The sequence below is a fragment of the Dysidea avara genome, chromosome 11 (genome assembly GCF_963678975.1).
Source record: "Dysidea avara chromosome 11, odDysAvar1.4, whole genome shotgun sequence".
Classification (NCBI taxonomy): domain Eukaryota; kingdom Metazoa; phylum Porifera; class Demospongiae; order Dictyoceratida; family Dysideidae; genus Dysidea; species Dysidea avara.
The window spans coordinates 2650149-2671263 of NC_089282.1; the positions used below are offsets into that span (position 1 = coordinate 2650149).

General features: G+C 38.7%; 2 protein-coding genes across 2 annotated transcripts; both read right to left on the minus strand.

The window, feature by feature from the left end:
* Positions 1-5670: 5670 nt before the first annotated feature.
* LOC136239384 (uncharacterized) lies at positions 5671-8884 on the minus strand. The gene is made up of 3 exons (XM_066030120.1): positions 8407-8884; positions 7864-8354; positions 5671-6778 (listed from the first exon to the last, which is right to left on the minus strand). The coding sequence occupies exons 1-3, from the start codon at positions 8822-8824 to the stop codon at positions 5765-5767; spliced, it is 1923 nt and encodes a 640-aa protein (XP_065886192.1). The 5' UTR covers positions 8825-8884; the 3' UTR covers positions 5671-5764.
* Positions 8885-11621: 2737 nt separating this feature from the next.
* Positions 11622-21110, minus strand: LOC136238850 (thioredoxin-like protein 1). The gene is made up of 8 exons (XM_066029480.1): positions 20915-21110; positions 20767-20863; positions 17550-17735; positions 16654-16779; positions 16532-16601; positions 15392-15564; positions 13386-13490; positions 11622-11765 (listed from the first exon to the last, which is right to left on the minus strand). The coding sequence occupies exons 1-8, from the start codon at positions 21025-21027 to the stop codon at positions 11736-11738; spliced, it is 900 nt and encodes a 299-aa protein (XP_065885552.1). The 5' UTR covers positions 21028-21110; the 3' UTR covers positions 11622-11735.
* Positions 21111-21115: the final 5 nt, after the last annotated feature.

Genomic DNA, 21115 nt, shown 5'->3' on the forward strand with positions numbered 1-21115 from the left:
ATGGGCTTACATTTTGTGCAAGATATTTATCGATAATGTACAAACTCAACATAAGTATCACTATAGGTGGATCTAGGGGGGTTGCCAACCTGGTCCTTCTCTTGCCCTTGTTGGACCCACAGGACCATATTGGAAGCATTCACACTGTATTCAGTACAGAAAACCAACAGGCAAATGGTACAAATGCACTTTAGCCTGATAATTTTATGGCATCTAAATGGAAAGTGTCAATATGGAAAATTAATGCCTCAATATGGTTTCAAGAAGACGACAACCAGCATGATTGAGGACAAGGTAAAAAGGTCAGACACTTGTTGGAACCCCAAAGGTACATTCCTATTATGGCATTATATGATGGTCATACGAGGCATTGTTTTTTGCCATATAGACTAAAAATTTTTAATTTGGGTAGTTTTCTAAAAATTCTGTGTTCATTCTTCCACTGTAAGGGCTTTAACGCTATATCTCACATTAGTAACACTAAGACTTTTTTGTAAAGATGCTTTTCATTGTGTAAGTCTGTAAGATATTCTATGATGGCTTTTATGGGCACCAATTTAGGAGCTTTACGGAGATCCCTACTATACAGTACAACTGTACAGTATAAATTATACGATACATGTTTCCCACAGCAAGAGTTTAATGATTGTTTGAAAATAATTATTTACAAAACACCACCATGGCTAACTATGAAACACCATAGATACTGGAAACACTACCCAACACATTAATAAATGCCATGTGATCAGTGAGTTGCAGACCTGAGTGATGCTACAGCAGGGTCTACAACAATAAAGTATTGGTTTTGCCTAAATTTTGGAGACAGCCGACCCCAAATCTGCCCCCAAGGGAAAAAACCTCCACTGAACAAAAACCACATGGGTAAAAAAGAACAGCTGGAGGAAAAAACCATACATGATGCATGCAGCTGTAGCACCACACGTGCATCACTCTCGAACACAAACTGCAATAACAATAACCACAAGCAAGATTAAGCACATGGATGAATACATATATACATGTCAGTCCTCCAATGGGACCAGTGGCCTGCCTCAAGGATATAGTCCAGTATCTGATGCTAATGGTTGGGTAGATGTGAACAAGACTACACTACAACACATGAGATTCCCCAATGTGTTTGCTATTGGTGACTATAGTAATGTACCAACCAGTAAGACTGCAGCTGCTGTGACAGGACAATCTGGTGTACTGTTGAAGAGTCTTGAAGGGAGAGATACCTGCTGAGAAGGTTAGTAACATCCCGATACCTCTACAATTCAGTCCCAGATGAAAGTCTTTTATTTATATGAGGCTCACTGTCCATGTAAAACCCATCTTACTAGTATTCCAACATCAATCTTGTTACATGTAAATATGACGGCTTCAGGATGAAAGTTGTATCTACATAATAGTCATAAGAATGCTTGACTGTAAAATGGATGCATCCACTATAGTATCTGGTAACATTTTGAAGGATATAAATTCTACTACCTGATTGTACAGATTTACTAAAATTTACATCTAGTACTTAAAGATTCGGTGAAATATTTCATGTTTTCTTTCTCACGTTCTATCCTTTTGCTGTAACCATCCCATTCATAGTTGTAAATTCTGTCATTGTTTTCCTGGGGTGCAAGCTGTTACTGAATAGCAGCACAGACCAAAGACAAAATGGCACATTGCTAGGAGTGTGGTGTTTAATTTGAGGAATGATATGTATGTGAGAAAATCAGCCATTTCTAAAGCTTTAAAGTTAATTTTTTGCACATTTTCATTAAAATTTTTTAGATACTTTACACCATCTGCCAGAGAGCTCAACATAGATCAGCAATTTTCGGACCATATTCTTGAAGCTTCACCCACACCAACTGTTGCAGAGACAGATATCATCACAACCTAGCTCACAGCCCAAGTCCAAGTCAACAATTACACTAAACGCCTAGTAATAATAATAATAATAATCCAACAACTGAATATGTTACTGTATAATACTCTCAATAGCAGCTTGACGTATTATATTGAAATATGTCAAGCGATTAGCCAATAGAATTAGTATTACACTTGTTTGTCAAGGTCCCTTGACAAAAATCTATAATACTAATTTGATTGGCTAAAATAGTGTGGTGTGTTTATATTAGAAGTAAATGTCCGACTTGACAACTATTGTCACCATAGTGATAGAGGCCCCAAGGTATAACACAATATGGTTGCTTAGCAACGGTTGCTAGGTAACTGTAGCTAAGGTAAAACATTTTGAGATCATAGCAACGGTTGCTAGGAAGCGTTTGCTAAGTGTGATTGGTATTTTGCAACGGTTATTTTTCAATTTCTGTTGCCTAGCAACAGTTGCTATGGTTGTCGGATTAATTTGCAATAGGATGGATGGCCATGGTATTCGGGATTAATAGTTCTCGCACTATTAATCCCGAATACCACAGCCTATTACATATACTAATAATGAGCTAACCACCACATGGACAAACATCAACAAATTCTCATGACACTACCGTAATTTGCTTTTTTTGTTGTTGTTAAATAGCTAATACAAAAATTTCTTGCAAGAAAATCTTTATACAAGATCAAACTACTCTAATAGAGCAGTCATTTATGTAAATCATACGAAAATATTTTTACATGAAAATTTTTATCACAAAAATTGAATTACGGTATAGTCAAAAAATACAAAAGTTATGTTAGTGTTATAAGATAGTCAAGTGGAATATTACAGAGTGGGATATACTCTAATATAACAGTCAGGTGACATTAATTTTTATGAGCATAATAGCCTCTACACACTGCTGTTCTTTTGACTCTGCTCTCTTTATTATTATTAGCACTTTACAGTGACCAGCACTGAAGGTCTGACAGCAACATGTGATGCAGTCTTAGGATTACCTAACCTAATTTCAGGGACTTAGACCTAATGACTTGACCTAGTGACTTGATTTACTGATTGATAAGGTGTAACAGAAAAGGGGCCAAAGTAAGGAAAAAAATCCCTCCAACCCCAGGATTTGAACTGCAGGTCACCCAATGTCTATTTGGGGCCACACTCAGTCTTCCTCCAGGAGGGATGGGTTTTCTTCCTTAAACCTAAAGTATTTGTGACTGGATTTTGGAACAACGATCCAAATCGCACATTAGAAGTTTCGAGATGAACGGTTTTAAAGAATTGAAGCCAGCATAACTCTCCAAGGATAGCAAGCACGCATATGAAATTTACACAAAAGATGCACCAATCTGTTACCTTTCAGGACACTTCCAGTACTTGTAGCTGCTTGTAGAGTTACCCGTCAAATAAGATGTAGTATCACGAGTGCTCACAAAGGGGTGGGGGGTGGTGGAGAGGTCAAGAGATAGACCTCAAAATGGAGGCAGACCATGATTGGAGTCCAGACACGAGATTACAGGGCTGTGCTGGCTCCCTTGTGGCTGATAAGTAGTAAAATCAACAGAGAAAACGTCTGGCCAACATTATAAGGCTGTCCACCAGTAAACCACTGATTCTTGCCAAGCCAGGTCCTTCACAAGGCCTGAAACCGCCATTTGAGCACTCCACACCACCCAGAAAAGACGTCTGTTAAAACCAACCTCGAGTAGTTTGAGTAGTACTGAGGGTCAAAACTAGTAGTACAATAGTGTAGCTATCCACTGGTGGTGTTGGTTTGATTTTGCCTGATGTGCGATTTGGATCAGTTTTGTAAAATCTGGTCACATTTATTATTATTACTCTTGTACAACACAATCCTACAAGATTATGATGTCTCTATAAAGGTCATCACCCAACAACCATGACATGCACACGTCAGAAAATGTGGTCAGGAAAGCATGCACAGTAAAATAAATACTTATATATCACTACAACATAATCCATGGTCCGGAGTAATAAATGGCCACATGTAATATTATTTAATATTATGTACAAATTGATGAATGAGTGTTCATCATTATTACAGTATGATGGGTTTACATCATGTCCACTGATCACTGGATATGGGACTACCACTCTGGCTGAGTTTAAGTTCAACACTGTGTCGTTGTCCCACTGGAAACCTTCCCTATCGACCAAGGAAAGGTAAAATCTGTTAAGGATCCAGACACTTAGTTAATGTACCAAAGTATCCCTTAAACTGACCTGGAAAATCAGGACACCTTGATAATCAGGAGACTTTGTAATCTGCCCCAATATGTTCCACTGTATCTTTCTTGGATATAATTATGCTAACTTATATAACTTCTATTTGGCTTTGCTATAGGAACAAGCGAGCATGTATTAAGAGAGACATCATGCCAGAGATTTACTGGTCAGGATTGCTACATATGGTAAATGAACATCAAACGCAAGCGGTGTTTAACATGTTTGGTCCTTGTAGGGGTGTTTGGAGAGGACCTGGTATAGTATGAAAGGCATTACATGCTGGACTGAAGAATTAGCATTTGTGTAACATGATCATGTGATCCAGTAATGTCATCATCTTGTGTTGTAACTTCATCCATCTGCTGCATACATATACACCGTCAATTATCCTCTGATAAAGTGTCCACCATCTTGGCTGTATGTAGATACACGTTTGCTACATGGTAATTCTTGAGATCAGGATAGGCTGGTAGCTCCATTACAACTGCTATTAGTCCCAGGCTAACATATTTCAATCTCTTGTGTGAATACAATAAGTTTAAAGATCTTTCAATATATATATATATATATGCGCCTTAGAAATTCTGTTTTCAGTTACTATTGATAGTTCATTGGCGCTGTCAAGTAGCTCAGTATAAATTTCATCTGGAGCTTGTTTGGATGAATACAAGTACGTAGCTATACCTCTGGTTTACCCTAGCAGTCTACACTACCTTCAGTTATCCTAGTCAAGGAGTCCGTGCCCTCCTAACTCTGTTTTTAAACCAGGCGTGCACCCACAGCCTGGTTTACTGAAATATTTTTCATAAAAACACGTGTGTTTATAAATCTATGGTGGTGTACGTACCTACCTATCTACCTTTCACAAGTAATTAAATGAAATAATCTGTCAGTGTGTTTGTTTGTCACAAGATGCATGTGTGCACGAGCGTTGTTCCTCACCGTTATCTATGTATTTCACTGAATACTGTAAATACCCCTATAATGTCCTAATTACACTGATAGTTTTGTGGGCTGTGAAGTTAATAGTTCATCCAGTCAAGAGGAGATCACCACATATAGTGAATGTATAGAGTGAGTACTTTAAGTGTGACAATGTCTATTACTAGAATAAAAACTTTATAATGTGCATAAAAGCCTTTGATCTTTCAAAGTAATTAATGAGGTTTCCAATGCCTCTACTAACAGGTTTCTAACATTTCAGAACCTTAATTGATTGTGAGTTTACAGTTTATGCAAGATATATTATGATGATATCATGTTATGATGATATCATGTTATGATGAATCTATCTACTAATCACCCCACCATTTTTGAAGTCAGGTAGGAACCATGGCCTCATAATCGGTCATTATTGTAGAAAACCTCACACCCTAAAGAACCTCAGTCTAGTTTCCTAGCCTATACTTATATTGAAACACAACATATAGTTGCTATAGCTGTAGATCATTCACCCACTCTACAATGACATCATACATTGTAGAAACACACCATATTGCGCAAACTAATTTTCACAACAAAATTCAGTTGATTTTTTGTGTTTCGCATGATTTACAAAAAAGTTATAAGATAAATTAATAATACTATAGCAACATACAACAATGTAAACAGTTATTAGTTATAGTCTTACTGGATACTACACTGAGTGTCTTCTGTAGGAATAGCTGCTGTTCTTTGTGTGAGGATAGCTCTTCCCTTCTCCACTGTAGTGATGGAATGTGCCAGAGCTCCTGCAATACCTTTTCCACCATTACAACCCCCAAGGACAAGGATGGTGTCAGAATCAATGTGGACTACAGCAACATCAGATCTGGGACTGGACAATGATGATACTCTCTTCCAAATCTTACAGGAATCATCCAACACAGCAACATCAGAAGTAGGAACACCCTGGGTGCTACCACCAATGATCACTGGTGGGTGAGTGTTTGGTATTGTTATAGTGTTATAGTAAGGGGTTTTTGGTAACTCCACCCATTGAACTGACTGATCACCTGCTGGAAGTGGCAGTGTAGAGGTAATGATCTCCACAGGTAAATTGTATGCCTTACAGGATTGACCCCTGGGGCTAGTATATCCCACAATGTACAGGTCACCATTACTGATAGTGGGGAACATGCCCCACATTGGTCTTGGCAGGAGGACAGTCGTCATAATCCACTGAGATGGTTGTGTAGTGTTCAGTATCTCAATATCATCATTGAAAGTATCCTTGTCTCTCTCTCCACCTGCTACAATGACATACTCAGAGTGACTCACTACTCCTGGTTTACTCCTGGCTCTTAACAAGTTGGGGAAGTGGGCAGCCCAACTGTTGTTGGTGAAGGTAGTGATTTTGTTAGTTGTCTTCTTAGTAACATTATCCACTCCACCAATTACAGTTAATTTCCCATCAATTATTTGTAGTCCACCAAAGTGGTGACCAGGGGGAGGTAACTGTTCCCACTGGTCAGTGGTGATGTTGTAGCAGTAGACATTATATAATGTATCATCTTCTGGAGCCATACCAGCCATGATGTATACCTTCTTGTCATGTAGGACTGCTGATATGTAGTACATGGGAGAGGGCAGGTCTGCACACTTCTCCCATGTGATCTCATAACAACCACTTTGTAGTGCCGGCACCAAAGGAGGTGACTCCTACAAGGAAGACATTAACACTAGATCAATTGCCCTCAGTATCAGAGGGATAGGAAGCATGGGTGCTTGGGCACCCATAAATATTTCCAGTGGCGTAACTAACAGGAGTCAGCACACTGAACTATATATTACTGAAAACATTAATAGAGCAGTCAATGACTCTAATAAAGCAGTCACACTTGAGACATTTTTTTTTGGTCTTCAGATTTACCACTGGGAACCCATTAGTTAAATATCTTCCTACGCCCCTGAGTATTAAATAACAGTGGGAATAAGAAACTAGACTATATTGTTCACATGCATATACACCACAAAATATGGAGATAATAATATACACCAGCAATCAATTAGCTACGTAGACAGACGCATACATGTGCCTCACACATACCTGTAGCCAGTGTTGGGCAAATTACTTTGTAAAAGTAACTAGTTACATATTACATATTACTTGCAACTGAACTATTTAGTTACAGTTACATATTACCCATAAAATAAAGTAACTGTAATAATATTACATATTATATTACTTTGTGTCCACAGCCTTAAGCTGTCACGTGTGAAACTACCACCTTATCACGTGACATGATTGCGCTGTTGGACAATATGCAAATTTTGGTTATAAGTAAGAAGCTGGTGAATAAGCTTCATTCAGTAGGCCTTGTTACTTCGCTGTGGCTAGGCATTACTCAGAGGATAACTAACGAGATTAGTAACTTCGTTACTTGTAGTAATAATATTACGTAATATTAGATTCGTTACAGTAACTATATTACTTAGGTAACGCGTTACATTTGTAAGTAAAGTAGCTTGCGTTATATTACCTGTTTTATCAGCGTATTTCGTTATATTACTTTGTTACCACAAAAGTAATAATATTACGTAACGCGTTAAATATGTAGCGCGTTACTCCCAACACTGCCTGTAGCACACAGTTATGCCTGCTTATGATAACATGTAATTATACTATGTGAAGGAGGGTGGCTGGAGTGTTTTAATTGCTTAAATTCCCCTCATACTGTTTTAGCCCCTTAATCATGTCCACTCATGCTTTATTTACCATGCAACCTCTTACAAGTAATGCACACCTTTATTGATTTAAGAGCCTCAGTCACAGCTGCCATTGTGGGACGTTTAGCAGGGTCATTACTAAGACAGGACTCTATGAGTGGCCGCAGCACTTCTGCTCCTTCGGTCATCTTATCTAGGTACTTTTGCCGACGCTGCACCTCTGTGAAGGCAATTAGTCTGCCATTAGAATCCATCCTCGCTTGAACTGTAGGAGTGGGCCATTCTTGGTTGGCAACAAACAACATGACACCTCCATAAGAGAACACATCTAGTGAAGTGTTGTAATCCGGGTCTTCTTCAAATGCTTCAGGTGGCATGTAGTCCATTGTTCCTGGGACTTTGGTGAGCCTGCTCTGCACCTTCTTGTTAGCTTTTATCGCTTTAGCCACACCCAGGTCTGCAATCTTTGCAGTCACGCCTCCTCCCTCGCCTGTCTTAAGAAGAATATTGTTAGGAGATAAATCACGGTGGACAATGGGAGGTCTCCACACATGGAGGTAGCTCAATCCTTGCGAGATACTGAGTTGATACTAGCAGAGTAAACATTTTCATAGTCTTACCTTCGGCTACATCGAGCAATACGGAGCCTTTCCTCATCAAAGGGACCTTGAGATTCTTCTTCTCCATGTAAGCGGTGAGACTTTCATCCATCAACTCCATAATCATCACCGGAAGTAACTGTCGTGTGGGAAAGTAGATACCCATGAAGCTGACGATATTGGGGTGGCTGAGTTCGCTGCAGTGAGTACACTCACGCACGAAATTGTCCTTGAGACGTCGCTTTTCGTCTGGGGTCTGTGCGCCTTCCATCAGAATGGAGTGGATCTCTTTCGCTGCGCATATCAATCCACAATACTTCACCGTGTAGACCCTCCCGTACGCTCCATTCCCCAAGTCCTGGCCCAGTTTTTGAACCTCTGATTCAGAGACGGTTAAGCGTTGTATTTTCACACCGAAGTCGTCTGGTAAACTTGCCATTTTGAACAATAAAAGTCGAGGATTATGATTTAAGAAAGAAAACACACAAAAGAGAAAGGGTGCATGTGGCTGCAAAACGATAGATAATAATTACCTTACCACAAAGCCACATTTATCATGTGGCCGCCACTTCAAATAAATTTCCTGTTTCCCGTCCTGACCTCATGCAGGTATATTTGCATCAATGACTGAATGCTGTCGGTCCATTTCCGTTATTATACTCTCCCGCGTGGGAGAGTGTAATTGATTTGCTGGGCATATATGTGGCTTCTTTTTGTATGTCTTCTCTGACAAGATGATCTCAGCTAAATGGTGATAGCTATAACTTGCAGATGATATCTAATCTAAATTTTCACCAAAGCGATGTTAATTTACTAATGTTTTGCACAAGTTATGACGTAAAATGTACATGCGTCAGCTCAGTATCTTCTTTACTGTACTAGCAATGTAGTCCCCCTACCCACGATTCAATAGCTCTTCAGCCATGGACAAAAATCTTGTAGGGGGTAAAGTCTGTATTCTGCACCATTTAGCTGCTATTCACATTAGAAGGTAAAACCTATCGTCACATCTACATGACTGCATATGCTACCGGCTCAACATTTCCATCACTGCTACGGATACTACTCACGAATGACTCTTGGAGACTTCAATTGTTGTTGGCTGCTCTCATATGATGCTAAACGAGAAGGAAGAAATCTATTGAAACTAATTAACTCTCAAATACGGTATAGATTTCTGCCGACTTAGTTTCTGAGAGTACCTGCCACTCACAAGAAATAGCCGCTTCAATTATCCTTGTTTAACGCCACTGAGTAATGCACAATTAGCGATTCCTACTCCACTACTCCAGAGGGTGTCGTGGATCACCAGACCATGCAATATGCATGCTCAGATTACAGAAACACCGAGAACAAGCTTGACCGAGAGGACTAACTTCATTACTAGACCCATGGCATGATCATAGATAAATTCATGTATACTGCTACCATCTACTGTAAGGTTATAGCCAGCTAGCATTGGAATCTGATGCAATGTAGGGATTTAGTTCATAACAAAAGAGTGTTCATGATCAGTAATATTCATTATTAAGGCCAATGAAACTTGATTAGCAGTTTCGCGTCATCGCCCGCATGCTTTTGATACACCCGCATGGAATTTCATTATTGGTATTTCAGATCGAAATACTCTAATAGAACAGTCACTTTTACTCTAATAGAGTAATCAGTTATAATCTAATGGAAAAATCACTTGTTATAGATTAGTAACATACTTTAGCTATTTAATGCAAGAGTAATCAGTTTAGATCTCACTGTTTTTTGGCAGAAATCTTCATGTTTGGATGTGTGTTGTGCTTTTGGAAAAATAATGAATAATGAATAATAACCGTCCGCCCGCATCAAATTTTCTAAAATATGAGCAAGAAACTGGTAATCAAGTTTCATTGGCCTAAATAATGCATGTCTGAGTGGCTGCAAGGCCATGCATGGTGGGTGGCTAGCCACCTCATCCACCCCTCTGGATCAGTCCCTGAAATAATATGTGTATCTGTTTATGACAATGCGTGCATGGGTATTCCCAGATTAATAAAAAACTGACCAAGGGCCAGAATTAACAAATTAAATTCTGAGCTATATATGCAGAAGTTAAAGATAAGACATGTTTTAATGATAGATTTTATATATTGTCTACCATCCTCAAGTATATAAGTGATCCAGCATAGGCTGGTGATTTCCATCATGTTGCTATAGTTGTTTGTCATAATCAACACAAACAAGCTGGATGAAAGATTCAACCAAACACTGCAGAGCTGATGATGCTTGTGAAGTTTATTGAACTTTTTTTTTTTTAATTTAATTGGTAATTTATATCAATAATACAAGAAAAGGTTTTCACATTCAAACAGTGGTTGAACATATAAAAATGTACCTGGGAAGAATATTTTGATACCTGTGTTTTTGCATGCAACATTGACCACCATGAATCTAGCATTGACCATGCATTTGAGTTGATGTATGCCGGAAGAAAACCTCTACTTCCCAGCTAGCTATTGACATGGAGAAGAAGAATGCAGGACTTTTATTATACCACACTGCTTTAAATTAAAACAGCATTAATTTTGCGACTGTTCATCGCTGCATATATACTGAGCTATATGACATGGAATTTAGTTTCTAGTTACTGTATGCATTTTCCGTAAATCAACTCGGGAAATTAAACTACGCTACTCATTTATATAGTTTCCAGGCTAAGCGGTCGGCTGCAGTGATCCATCACAATATACTTAGCACGGACCGACCTGTCCACACAATGCCGGGTACACCCGCGGACCAACCAAAATTGGTCCAGGTGGTCAGGGGGTGCATGTGGCCAACAAAGTTTGGGCCGGACCAATTTTAGTCAGGCCGGACCAATTTTGGATGCCAAAATTGGTCCGGCCGGACTAAACTTGGTCAACCAAATTTGGTCCGGCCGGATCAGTTTTGGTATCTAAAATCGGTCCGGCTGGACCGATTTTACCCGGACCGATATTTCCGTGACAGTCCTCATGTGACTAAATAATCGCGCTCGTTAAATCACTGCACGTGAATAACGCATAGCGATTGGACAAACCCGAATTTGAGCATATGTCATATTGTGCTTAAAGGCGTGGAGTATATTAGAAAACAAGGTGGAGTATATGAGATTTATTACCCACCCAAAACAGCCTAAATAGAGTCTAATGTGTGATAGACCCTTCAAAGCATTTTTAGTAAATTCGTCCATATTATCATTGTCATTTGTAATGCATCAGATGTGAAGTTGAACAATACTTGTAAAAATGAATAATAATTCTTCAGTACAAATTTTTTACCCATGTCTTTGCTATGTAATAAATATCAATTGTGTCAATTTTACTACTATAGTGTCATCAGTGGCTCTCTCCAATTTCACCAGCAATCTGTAGTGGGTAAACAATGTACATAATATTGTAACTGGTTATAGTACATAACAGGGTTGTAAGTGGGTCAGTACTGCTGACCGGATTAACTCCAAGTTATATAGTAATCTGGAAGAAGAGGCATGCGTTAAGAGCTAGCCACCAAAGAGTATTTAACACACATAAATAAATCAACAATTGAGAAGGAGGCGTGGCTCCATGTATGTCTACAAGCAGCTATAGCAACCCACAATTCCTATAAGCTCACTCCATTGACACCAGATCATTTGTCCACAGACAGTAGTATACAATTGTGATGAATAGGTGTATCACTAGACAGAAAAACACATTCCTGACTGGTGGGTGTGGCTCCATGTAAGGGTATGCACAACTGTATTTCCAATTGTATTTTATGATCCCATCCGGATCAGATCTGGCTATTCAATAAAGTGGACGAGACCCACTTGACCCCCAACAAAATGCAACCCACAATGATCTGACCCAATTACAACACTGGTGCATGACCATAGCACAAGACCTCACTCGGTTAACAACTCTTTATTTAGACCACCTCATTACAAGGACCATGTCAAGTAAGTCCCAAACATAGCTAAGGTATCCTCATTAATTCATTATAGTGACCATGTCAAATAGGTCCCAAACATAGCTAAGGTGTACTTCATGAAAGACCACCTCATTATAGTGACCACATCAAGCAGGTGCCAAACATAACTAAGGTGTACTTCATGACCTCATTAATAAGACCACCTCATTATAGTGACCATGTCAAATAGGTCCAAAACATAGCTAAGGTGTACTTCATGACCTCATTAACAAGACCACCTCATTATAGTTATAACATATCGTGATATGTTGTCGTGAAAGTACCAAAATTTCACAACTAATAAATTAACAAGCTCAATTCCATAATCCCATACACTAATGGAAATGCATGTATACATTCAAGACTATGTGACACCAAGAGTTCATAATATAGGAGGAGTCTTGGTGACACTACAAACTACACTACACCCACTTGAAAGGAACATTGCTGTCTGTAGGCATACATGGAGCCATGCCCACTATGTGCTACTGTCTGTAGACTTATATGGAGGTTACTATTATCAGAGTTGGGTCTTGTGTACAACACCATATCCATAACTACACTACTTTTTATTATTCATGTAACTCTTGGTGTATGCCTCTATTTTGGGTCAGACACTAGTCCCATCCACACTACTATTCATGTCAGTTAGTCAGCAGTATTGACCCAGGGTTCAACCCTGAATAAAACCACCTCAACAGTAAGGTTATGTTCATTGGATAAAAAGTAACCCTAGGCCTGGGTTCACTGTACATAATATAAATCTGAATATTGATTTTCGCCAAAACTGTTTCCTTGAAACATTCAAAAATCATTCTACATGAAACACAAGTGACCATCGAAAAAATGCTTATGGTCCATCTGCATAAGTTACAAGTTTTAATATACAGTACTTTGTGGGATATCATTGACGGACTCGAGATGTTTGAGGTTAGACACTATCCCCTTAATAGCTGCTGTACAGTATTAAAAATGCGTGAGTGCTTATGTTCATTGGTAAATGTTGGTGCACAAACAACCAACACACAGAGACTCACTCTCTTAAAGTCCTTCATGTTAGTGGAGTCCAATGGAGTACCATACAGTCCCAGGTACTCCAATACTGTAGTCTCCTTCCCTCCTTGATTATCCTTAATAAACACCTACAACAAAGTACAGGCAATGACTAATACCACCTCAACAAGCTAGGCTGTCAAGGGACACACAGTGCCTTAGCTGTCTGGCAATATTTCGTCTCACAGTTCCCTTCTTTGATATCTGTCCTATAGCTTACCAGAAGCCCATAGCTTACATGGTTCCTAAATGCACTGAATATTTTTTGTCTTTCGTATAGTGTAGTTTCAGTGGCCACTAACTAGTGTTAATATGATTTAAAACAGATAGCAAAGAAGGGATTGTGAGACTAAATTAAGCAATTGGGCAACAAAAATTTGTGAAACGCTACCGAGTTACACATTTCGTCAATTATCAAAATCACAAGTACACTATCAGATCCCTGACTTTCTGTGTCACATCAGAAAGTAGAAAGAAAAACAGGTAACTAACAGCACATTGAAAGTCTAAACTTATATGCTGACAAATTTTATAATTCATTGCTTCAACTGTGGCCCAGATGTTACTGTAATTCTTACAAGCAATTTTTACCTGATTACTAATTTCTTGGATATTCACCACAAAATTCAAGAGCAAGAAATTTCAAATTTTCGTAGATTTCGTGGGCAACTTATCCGCAAAAATTAAATCATTTACAGGCTATGTACAAGTTGTATGGAGGTCGACGTCTAAACCACAAAAATTTGTTCCATCAAAATTACTAATTAAGGGATGTGCCCACACAAATAAAATAGCCACCAGTACCACTCAACAATCATTACAATTTTACTTTAAACTTATGCAAATTAAGGCCTCACACGTTCTATCCTGGGTTTCTTGTAGCCACCACTGTTTTAAACCTGGGAACATCTCTGCTAATTTTGCCACATTTCAGCAAAACAGGAAAATTTAACACCACGAAAATTTCTTGCCCTGGTAAAAGGAAAAGAATAGGATACTGTTTGTTATGGTACTACAGAATTCTAACAAACAGTGACTACGATTAAGACCTATATTTACTCAAGACCAGGTGTCTATTTCTGTGGCAATGTTAGAGCAACTAGACAGAACTGAATATTCCTACAGCTGAGCTATGGGATTGTGGAACACTGCAGTGTAGGTGGAGGGATATTTCTATTAAAAGGTGTAGGACTGTCAGATGAGCTATAAAACTGAAGGATTGTTAATGGCAAATCTGGACATATATGCTCAAGGCAATACAGCAGGAGGTAGAACAAGCCCACATGAACTGATCTACATTACACAATGTACTTAAGCAATGCTTGACTAAAGTCATTGTTTACCATACAAAATATCAATGAAGAGGCTTGATGACATTTGATTCAAGTTCTACTGTGTTTGCACATGAATTTTGTGGGAAAAACCCATTATGAAGAATTTAGGGGTGAAACAAATATCAAATTTTAAGAATATGAATACTTTTCAAATTAACAAATGAATTAACAAATCATTCTTTAAGAATTTTCTGTATAACTAGGTGCTCGAAGGGGACAAATTTACTTTGACTACTACTACAACTTATGATTATGAAAAGTCCTTTACATTCATAAAGTTTAATGAACTACATTTAAAAATGACAGTTTTCAATTTTTAAAAGCTTTTCAAGATAAAATGTGTAATTTCTGATTAACAATTTAACAAATAATGAATGTTCCTTAACAAATACGAATAATTCTTAACGAACGAATAGTGAGTATTTGTACTATTTGTTTCAGTCTAGAAGAAATCAATGTTCCAAAATGATGACACACGATGGTCACTAAGTCACCACTAATGATCTTAACATTTATCAAACAACTACAAAAAATTGCCATGTTGGATGTACTGGAGTCCTAGAATACAGGTTTGAGTTCATACATAATTCCATTACCCCCTCCCCACACCCTCCTGGCAATACACTAACACAACCATTCAACAATAGTTCACTTACAGTCAGGTTCTGCACATTCTGGTATTTGACATAATTCAAACTCATAACACTATCCTCTGAGAGGTCAGTAGGGCTCAACATCAGCTCCTGTACTGGTCTCTGCTGCTCAGCTTGATCAAAGTCCAACGTGTTCGGCTGATTAGTAAATAACTTAACTGTCTTTGGACCACATCCTACAGTAATTGAAACACTAATATAACAATACTATTAGAATATAAGCCAGTGTCTTTACAACAACAGGGTAGGATGAACCAGTTCAGCAGACTGGCTCATATACAATAAACAGGATTTTGAGGAAAACAAGGTGAGAGTTTGGAACAACATGGAAAAGGTGTGAGGAAAGATCTTACTTTTTAGGAGTTCCTAAATGAGAAATTCTGATGTAATGTCTGCTGCACATTACCATGGAACCTATATATTATCAGGAGACCAAAACTGTTTTGTGGTACTTTCAGACTCCTGATATAATGGCGGGACCAAATAAAAGTATCCTGATTATCGAGGTGTCCTCATTTTCCAGATTTGTTTATGTACTAAAGGGAGCTTAATTAAAAGCCTAAAAAGCACACAGGCGCACACGCACACACACATGCACGCACACACATGCACGCACACACACACATGCACACACACACACACACACCCACGCCCGCGCACACACACACGAAATGTTCATGGAAGTCATGAAACTATTAGTCTCCATGTTTCGTTGTTTCATAACAGGTGAGTGATTTTTGTTACAGAAGTCATTCACCTTTAGGTCAATACATGACCTTTTTGTTGACATTATATAGTTTCAGGTTGAGCTAAGCCAGTCATACCCATTTGTGTAAACATGTGTTCCTTACATTTAGCAACCTGACAAAGGATTCATCATGAATTCTAGGCCCCATAATATTAGGTAAATCCCTGGGTACTATGAATCATTACAAGAGTTGATTGAGTAGAGATAGGAATGATTCAAGAGTTAGAGCTTTGTTTCCAGCCTTGCAGACTTGCCAATATATCGGCGTATGTGTGTTTAAGGTTTAAGTTTCTGGATTATGTCCTCAGGTGTCCACATTAATGAGTTATACTGAATTTACCAATATGTTCTATGTAAATACGAAGCGTACGTTCTATTACAGCATTTCATCTCACCATCACTTGGAGCTCTAAAGATCAATGTGTGTAGTTTAATTGGTTGACTGAACTTGAATGCCAATATCAACTGTGATGAAATATAGCCAATCAGATTAGCCAGTACTGGTAGTCATGGTTACCTGTTCATCACAGTCACTCTCAAGGTAGCCACTGTTGCTGAAGGTGAGACAATTTATTAATGGATGATCATCTTGTTCATTCAAACATTCACTACCACTTTTCTCAATGAAAGAGTTGAGGTTCATCTATGAACAACAAAACACATGTTAAACACATGTTAAATGTGTTTGCATAGCATAACTTATTGAGGACCAACCTGGGGACTTCAGGAAGTTGTCCCAGTAGAACTAGTAAAAACAAAGTTTACATTTTTTAGTGCTTGTGGTTGATAGGAATTAGTGGTTATCACATCACTAATGATTAGGAATGTTGTCTTATATCATTCTCCATAGCACTGTGCGTTTCACACATATAGTCACATGCAGAGGAGATATGACACACTCATGTGAGCTCGTAGCATTTTTGTAGAGCAATTTAAAGCAACGGGTTTTGTTGGAAACTAGGTGCCAATTGAAAGTTTTTCTTATGCGTAATATAATGGTGTGTTGAACCCCACTTGTTTGATATTAGTATACGGGAGACTATGACGTGATGAAGAACTTACCACACAAAACAGAGTGCAAACAGCAACAATGGAAGAGAATAGCACTGGAAAATTGGAAATTATATTCAAAGTATCCACAATCACGTAAAGCCAGATAAAAGCATCATTTAAAAGTAAAATATGCAGTTAACACGAATTGCTTTTGATAGTGCTTAACATGTGTCGTACCTCTCTATGTCCAAGAAATGTGTTTTAAACATCTCACTTTTTTCTCATACCAAAAACAATTATTTTTCAGTGAAAAAAAATCGTGAAGGGTTAAAAAATTTTGTAAAGAGATTTGCCAAGATTTTGTGTGTAGTGCTATGGATTCATGGTTGTAATACAAACCACACACCATCTCTAGCTTACCTGACCAGGTACTTTAGGAGCATCACTTCCTCCTCCAGCCTCCACACTGGGACCACTAGTGATGTGTTGTGTAATGGCCGCCTCTAAACTATTCATATCTGCTCCTTTGACCAGATGGATCTTCTCACGATTCCTGAAGAAGATGAACACTGGGATAGCTCTCACTTCATATCTCTTGGCTATCACCTAGAAAGAGCATTAGTTATAAACACATTGTTGATACCTGAAGTACTAGACACTGGTGGTACAAGTTGGCATGCATACATGATACACAATACTGTCAAGCAAGTTATTTTCAAAGGATTTTTATTTACAGATAATTTATCTTTTTAAATACAATGTCCCAAAGATCTGCTGTTCTTCAAAAATAAATTCCCACATGCAGTAAACCTTTGAGTGAGATTCAACATCTTGGAGTGGACACCCATCCACTCGTAATCACTCACATGTTCTTCGTAGCTCAGTATATTAGTGAGTGTAGTGACAAAATGTGCCATCTGATCTTAGTGAAAATATCCATCAAGTTGGTGGCTGATGAAAATTTCCTCCACTCGAGACTCCTACAGTCTTTTCTCCAGCACATGGGGATGAGGATTATTCCATCAGTGAGTCAGTGTTTGACAAGCATGCATGTATCTGCACAATTTCTGATACAAAGTTCTGTTTACTACCTGAAAATATGCACTTTCAAAATTTAAAACCTTCAAAATTTAGATTTTGCCCCTTGTGTGAAATTTTCTGCTTCACAAACAAGATACAATGGATACCTCTCTTAAAGGACTCGTTTAATTAAAGAAACAAAACACAAGGACAAGATTTTTTGATTGACCTCTGACAGAGACAAAACGTCTATGCTACAGCTGGTTTCCAAAGGATCCATTATAAACAGGTTCCACTCTATGGATCTTTTTAAATTTTACTGCGCCTGTATCAGTATTTTGATTACTGTGTCCAATATACTAACAATTTTCACGTTAGCTTGTAACAATACAAACTAGTAATCAGTCCGCACTGTCTGTCCTCACTGCAATGTACACAAATGAACATCCTGCTCACATGATGCATTGTGTGCCCACCATATATCATACATACAAGAGTTCATAATATAGTAGTGGGGGAGAGTGTCTAACTGAAATACTTCCATGGAACACACTGTGTTAAGTTACACCTGAGTCTGTTCAAAGAAAAAGAATTGACCTTATCAGCACCAATTAACGCTAATCAACAGTTCTCTATCACCAGTGAAGGTATTGATTTAATCAAACAGAAACTTAACCCAGTGTGTTAGTACAGGCTATATTGACAGTAGGACACTCTCCCCCACTACTATATTATGAACTCTTGATACATATATCACATCAGATTTCAGAAATATGTCTGCAATCTTGTTTTAATGTGCACACACACACACACAAAAGCAAAGCAAAGCCTCTGGCAGCCATGCGAAGCCTCTGGCAGCCATGCGAAACATAGCTATTGCCACCCAGTGAACCAGCACTGGGATGCCTGTACACCACTCAAGCACTTGAGCCTTGTGCAGGCAAATCCTCCTGGGGCAGAGCTAGTAACCAGCAGGAAGACTGTCCAGGTCTCATGGAGAGAGGTCACAGAACCTAAAGTTCCACAACGACCCCAACACCACTAAGCGAGACAAGAACGGTTGGGCATTTGCTTCCCCAGTTTACACCAGGTACCCATTGATGTTACAGTTGGGTGGGCTGCTTCCCCAGTAGACACCAGGCCACCAGGTACACACACATGCACACGCGCACGCACACACACACTACACACTACACACAGTACATAGATACAGTACTCTGTCACACCCAAATGTCTGTCCTGTCATGAACCAATAAAACACCATTTTCCATTTATTGCATTCCATGCCATTACACTTTGATAAAGTCATGCACAGCAAATATCATCTAGTGGTGCATGATACATGCATATTGGTGCAAGTACACAAATGCAAAACCGATGAATTCAATTGCAAACGGCTAGCGTAAGTCGCCAATTATCGGCACCATTTCATCACGCAATTATAATTCCTTAATTCAATAGCGTACGAACTTCCGGTTTGAACCATTTAACAGAACAGTCCTTCATCTCTTAGCGCACCAAATTTTAATTATCTCACGTAAGTGACCGTCTTGTTATGAGGAAAATCGCAATGTCTATCGTGTGCCAATTATCGGCATGGGGTACCTATTATCGGCAACTGTACTTCCCTGATTGACCAATTATCGGCACAATGTGCGATTTTGTGTGTAACTCTATGATGGCTCGTTGGTTCTTTGTGAAAGTTTTGTGGGAGGTGCAGTCCTTGGATAACTCCGTTTCACAGAAGTTTTACGAAGATAAGGTCAGCTGTTCAAGAGATATTCAGGTTAGACGTAAAAGCATACTGGTTTCCAATACAAAATTATTTTAATGATCCAACAGTTTTAGTTGGCAACAGCAGTGCAATGGGGCAATAGCTGGAGGAAATTTAGTGTTTCCCCATGAACGAACAACTGTATATCATATCACAATATCATATCCCAATGGCACAGCAGTCAGATTCAAGCATATGGCATATCACTATAACGTTAACATACTACACAATAAATCTAATGAGAAGGGGAGATGTTTTGCATGTAAACAGCACTTCTTTGAAATACAGCACATTTTACAGAGCTCACAATGTTGAGAAAAAAATCAGCCAAAATACAGTCAGCTTCTGTAATGACTTACTGCAACACAAATTTTATACAGTATTTGCTCACTACACATTTGAAGCATATGAAACTACTGCATGAAATGTTTTCCCATTCACTTCACATTAAACAAAAAGTACAATATACTTCATGTACCTATCAATGCTCAAGAGTCTACCCCATTGTGTTTCAAACTTTTGCAAGACTGTTTGTAATCTAGATTCAGCCAAGAGCTAAGAACGTGAACATTTATTGTTTGCTTCGTCAGAGTGCACGAAGTTATCTGATTGACTCTGTCAATATTCTGGCAATGGTTACAGATAGTCTCTCATAGCCAGACACTATTTCTCTGCACAGCGCTTATTGATTGTAAATTATAAGCAAAACAGGCGCATCAATAAGAACATAACAGATAGGTGTATTAATAAACAACACTACAGGAAACTACCAAGGGACAACTCTTGCTAGCCACTATTGAAAAGATATGATATAGACACAATGGTATGTCCGTGGTTACTCACTTGACAACGGTCCACGTCCACTTCTAGAAATAAGGCCCCTGTGTGTCTTCTACTGAACTCATGATACTTTGGTGCAATTGACTGGCAAGGAGCACACCTATGACCAGAAATATAAACTCTATAATACGCGCCTACCCTCATTTCTTACCAGGTTGCCGTGAACTTGACAACTACGAGTGCGCTTTCTGCTTGAGTTAGCTCGCTTTTGAATTCCGCATCACTTAAAATTACCTTCACTCTACTGGGAGGAACGGTAGCCATGCTCTCAACTTCTCATTAATATATTAACCTAAATTGCAGTGGTCAATCTTATGCGCACCTTTAATTTGCACCAAAAGCGCCATGTATA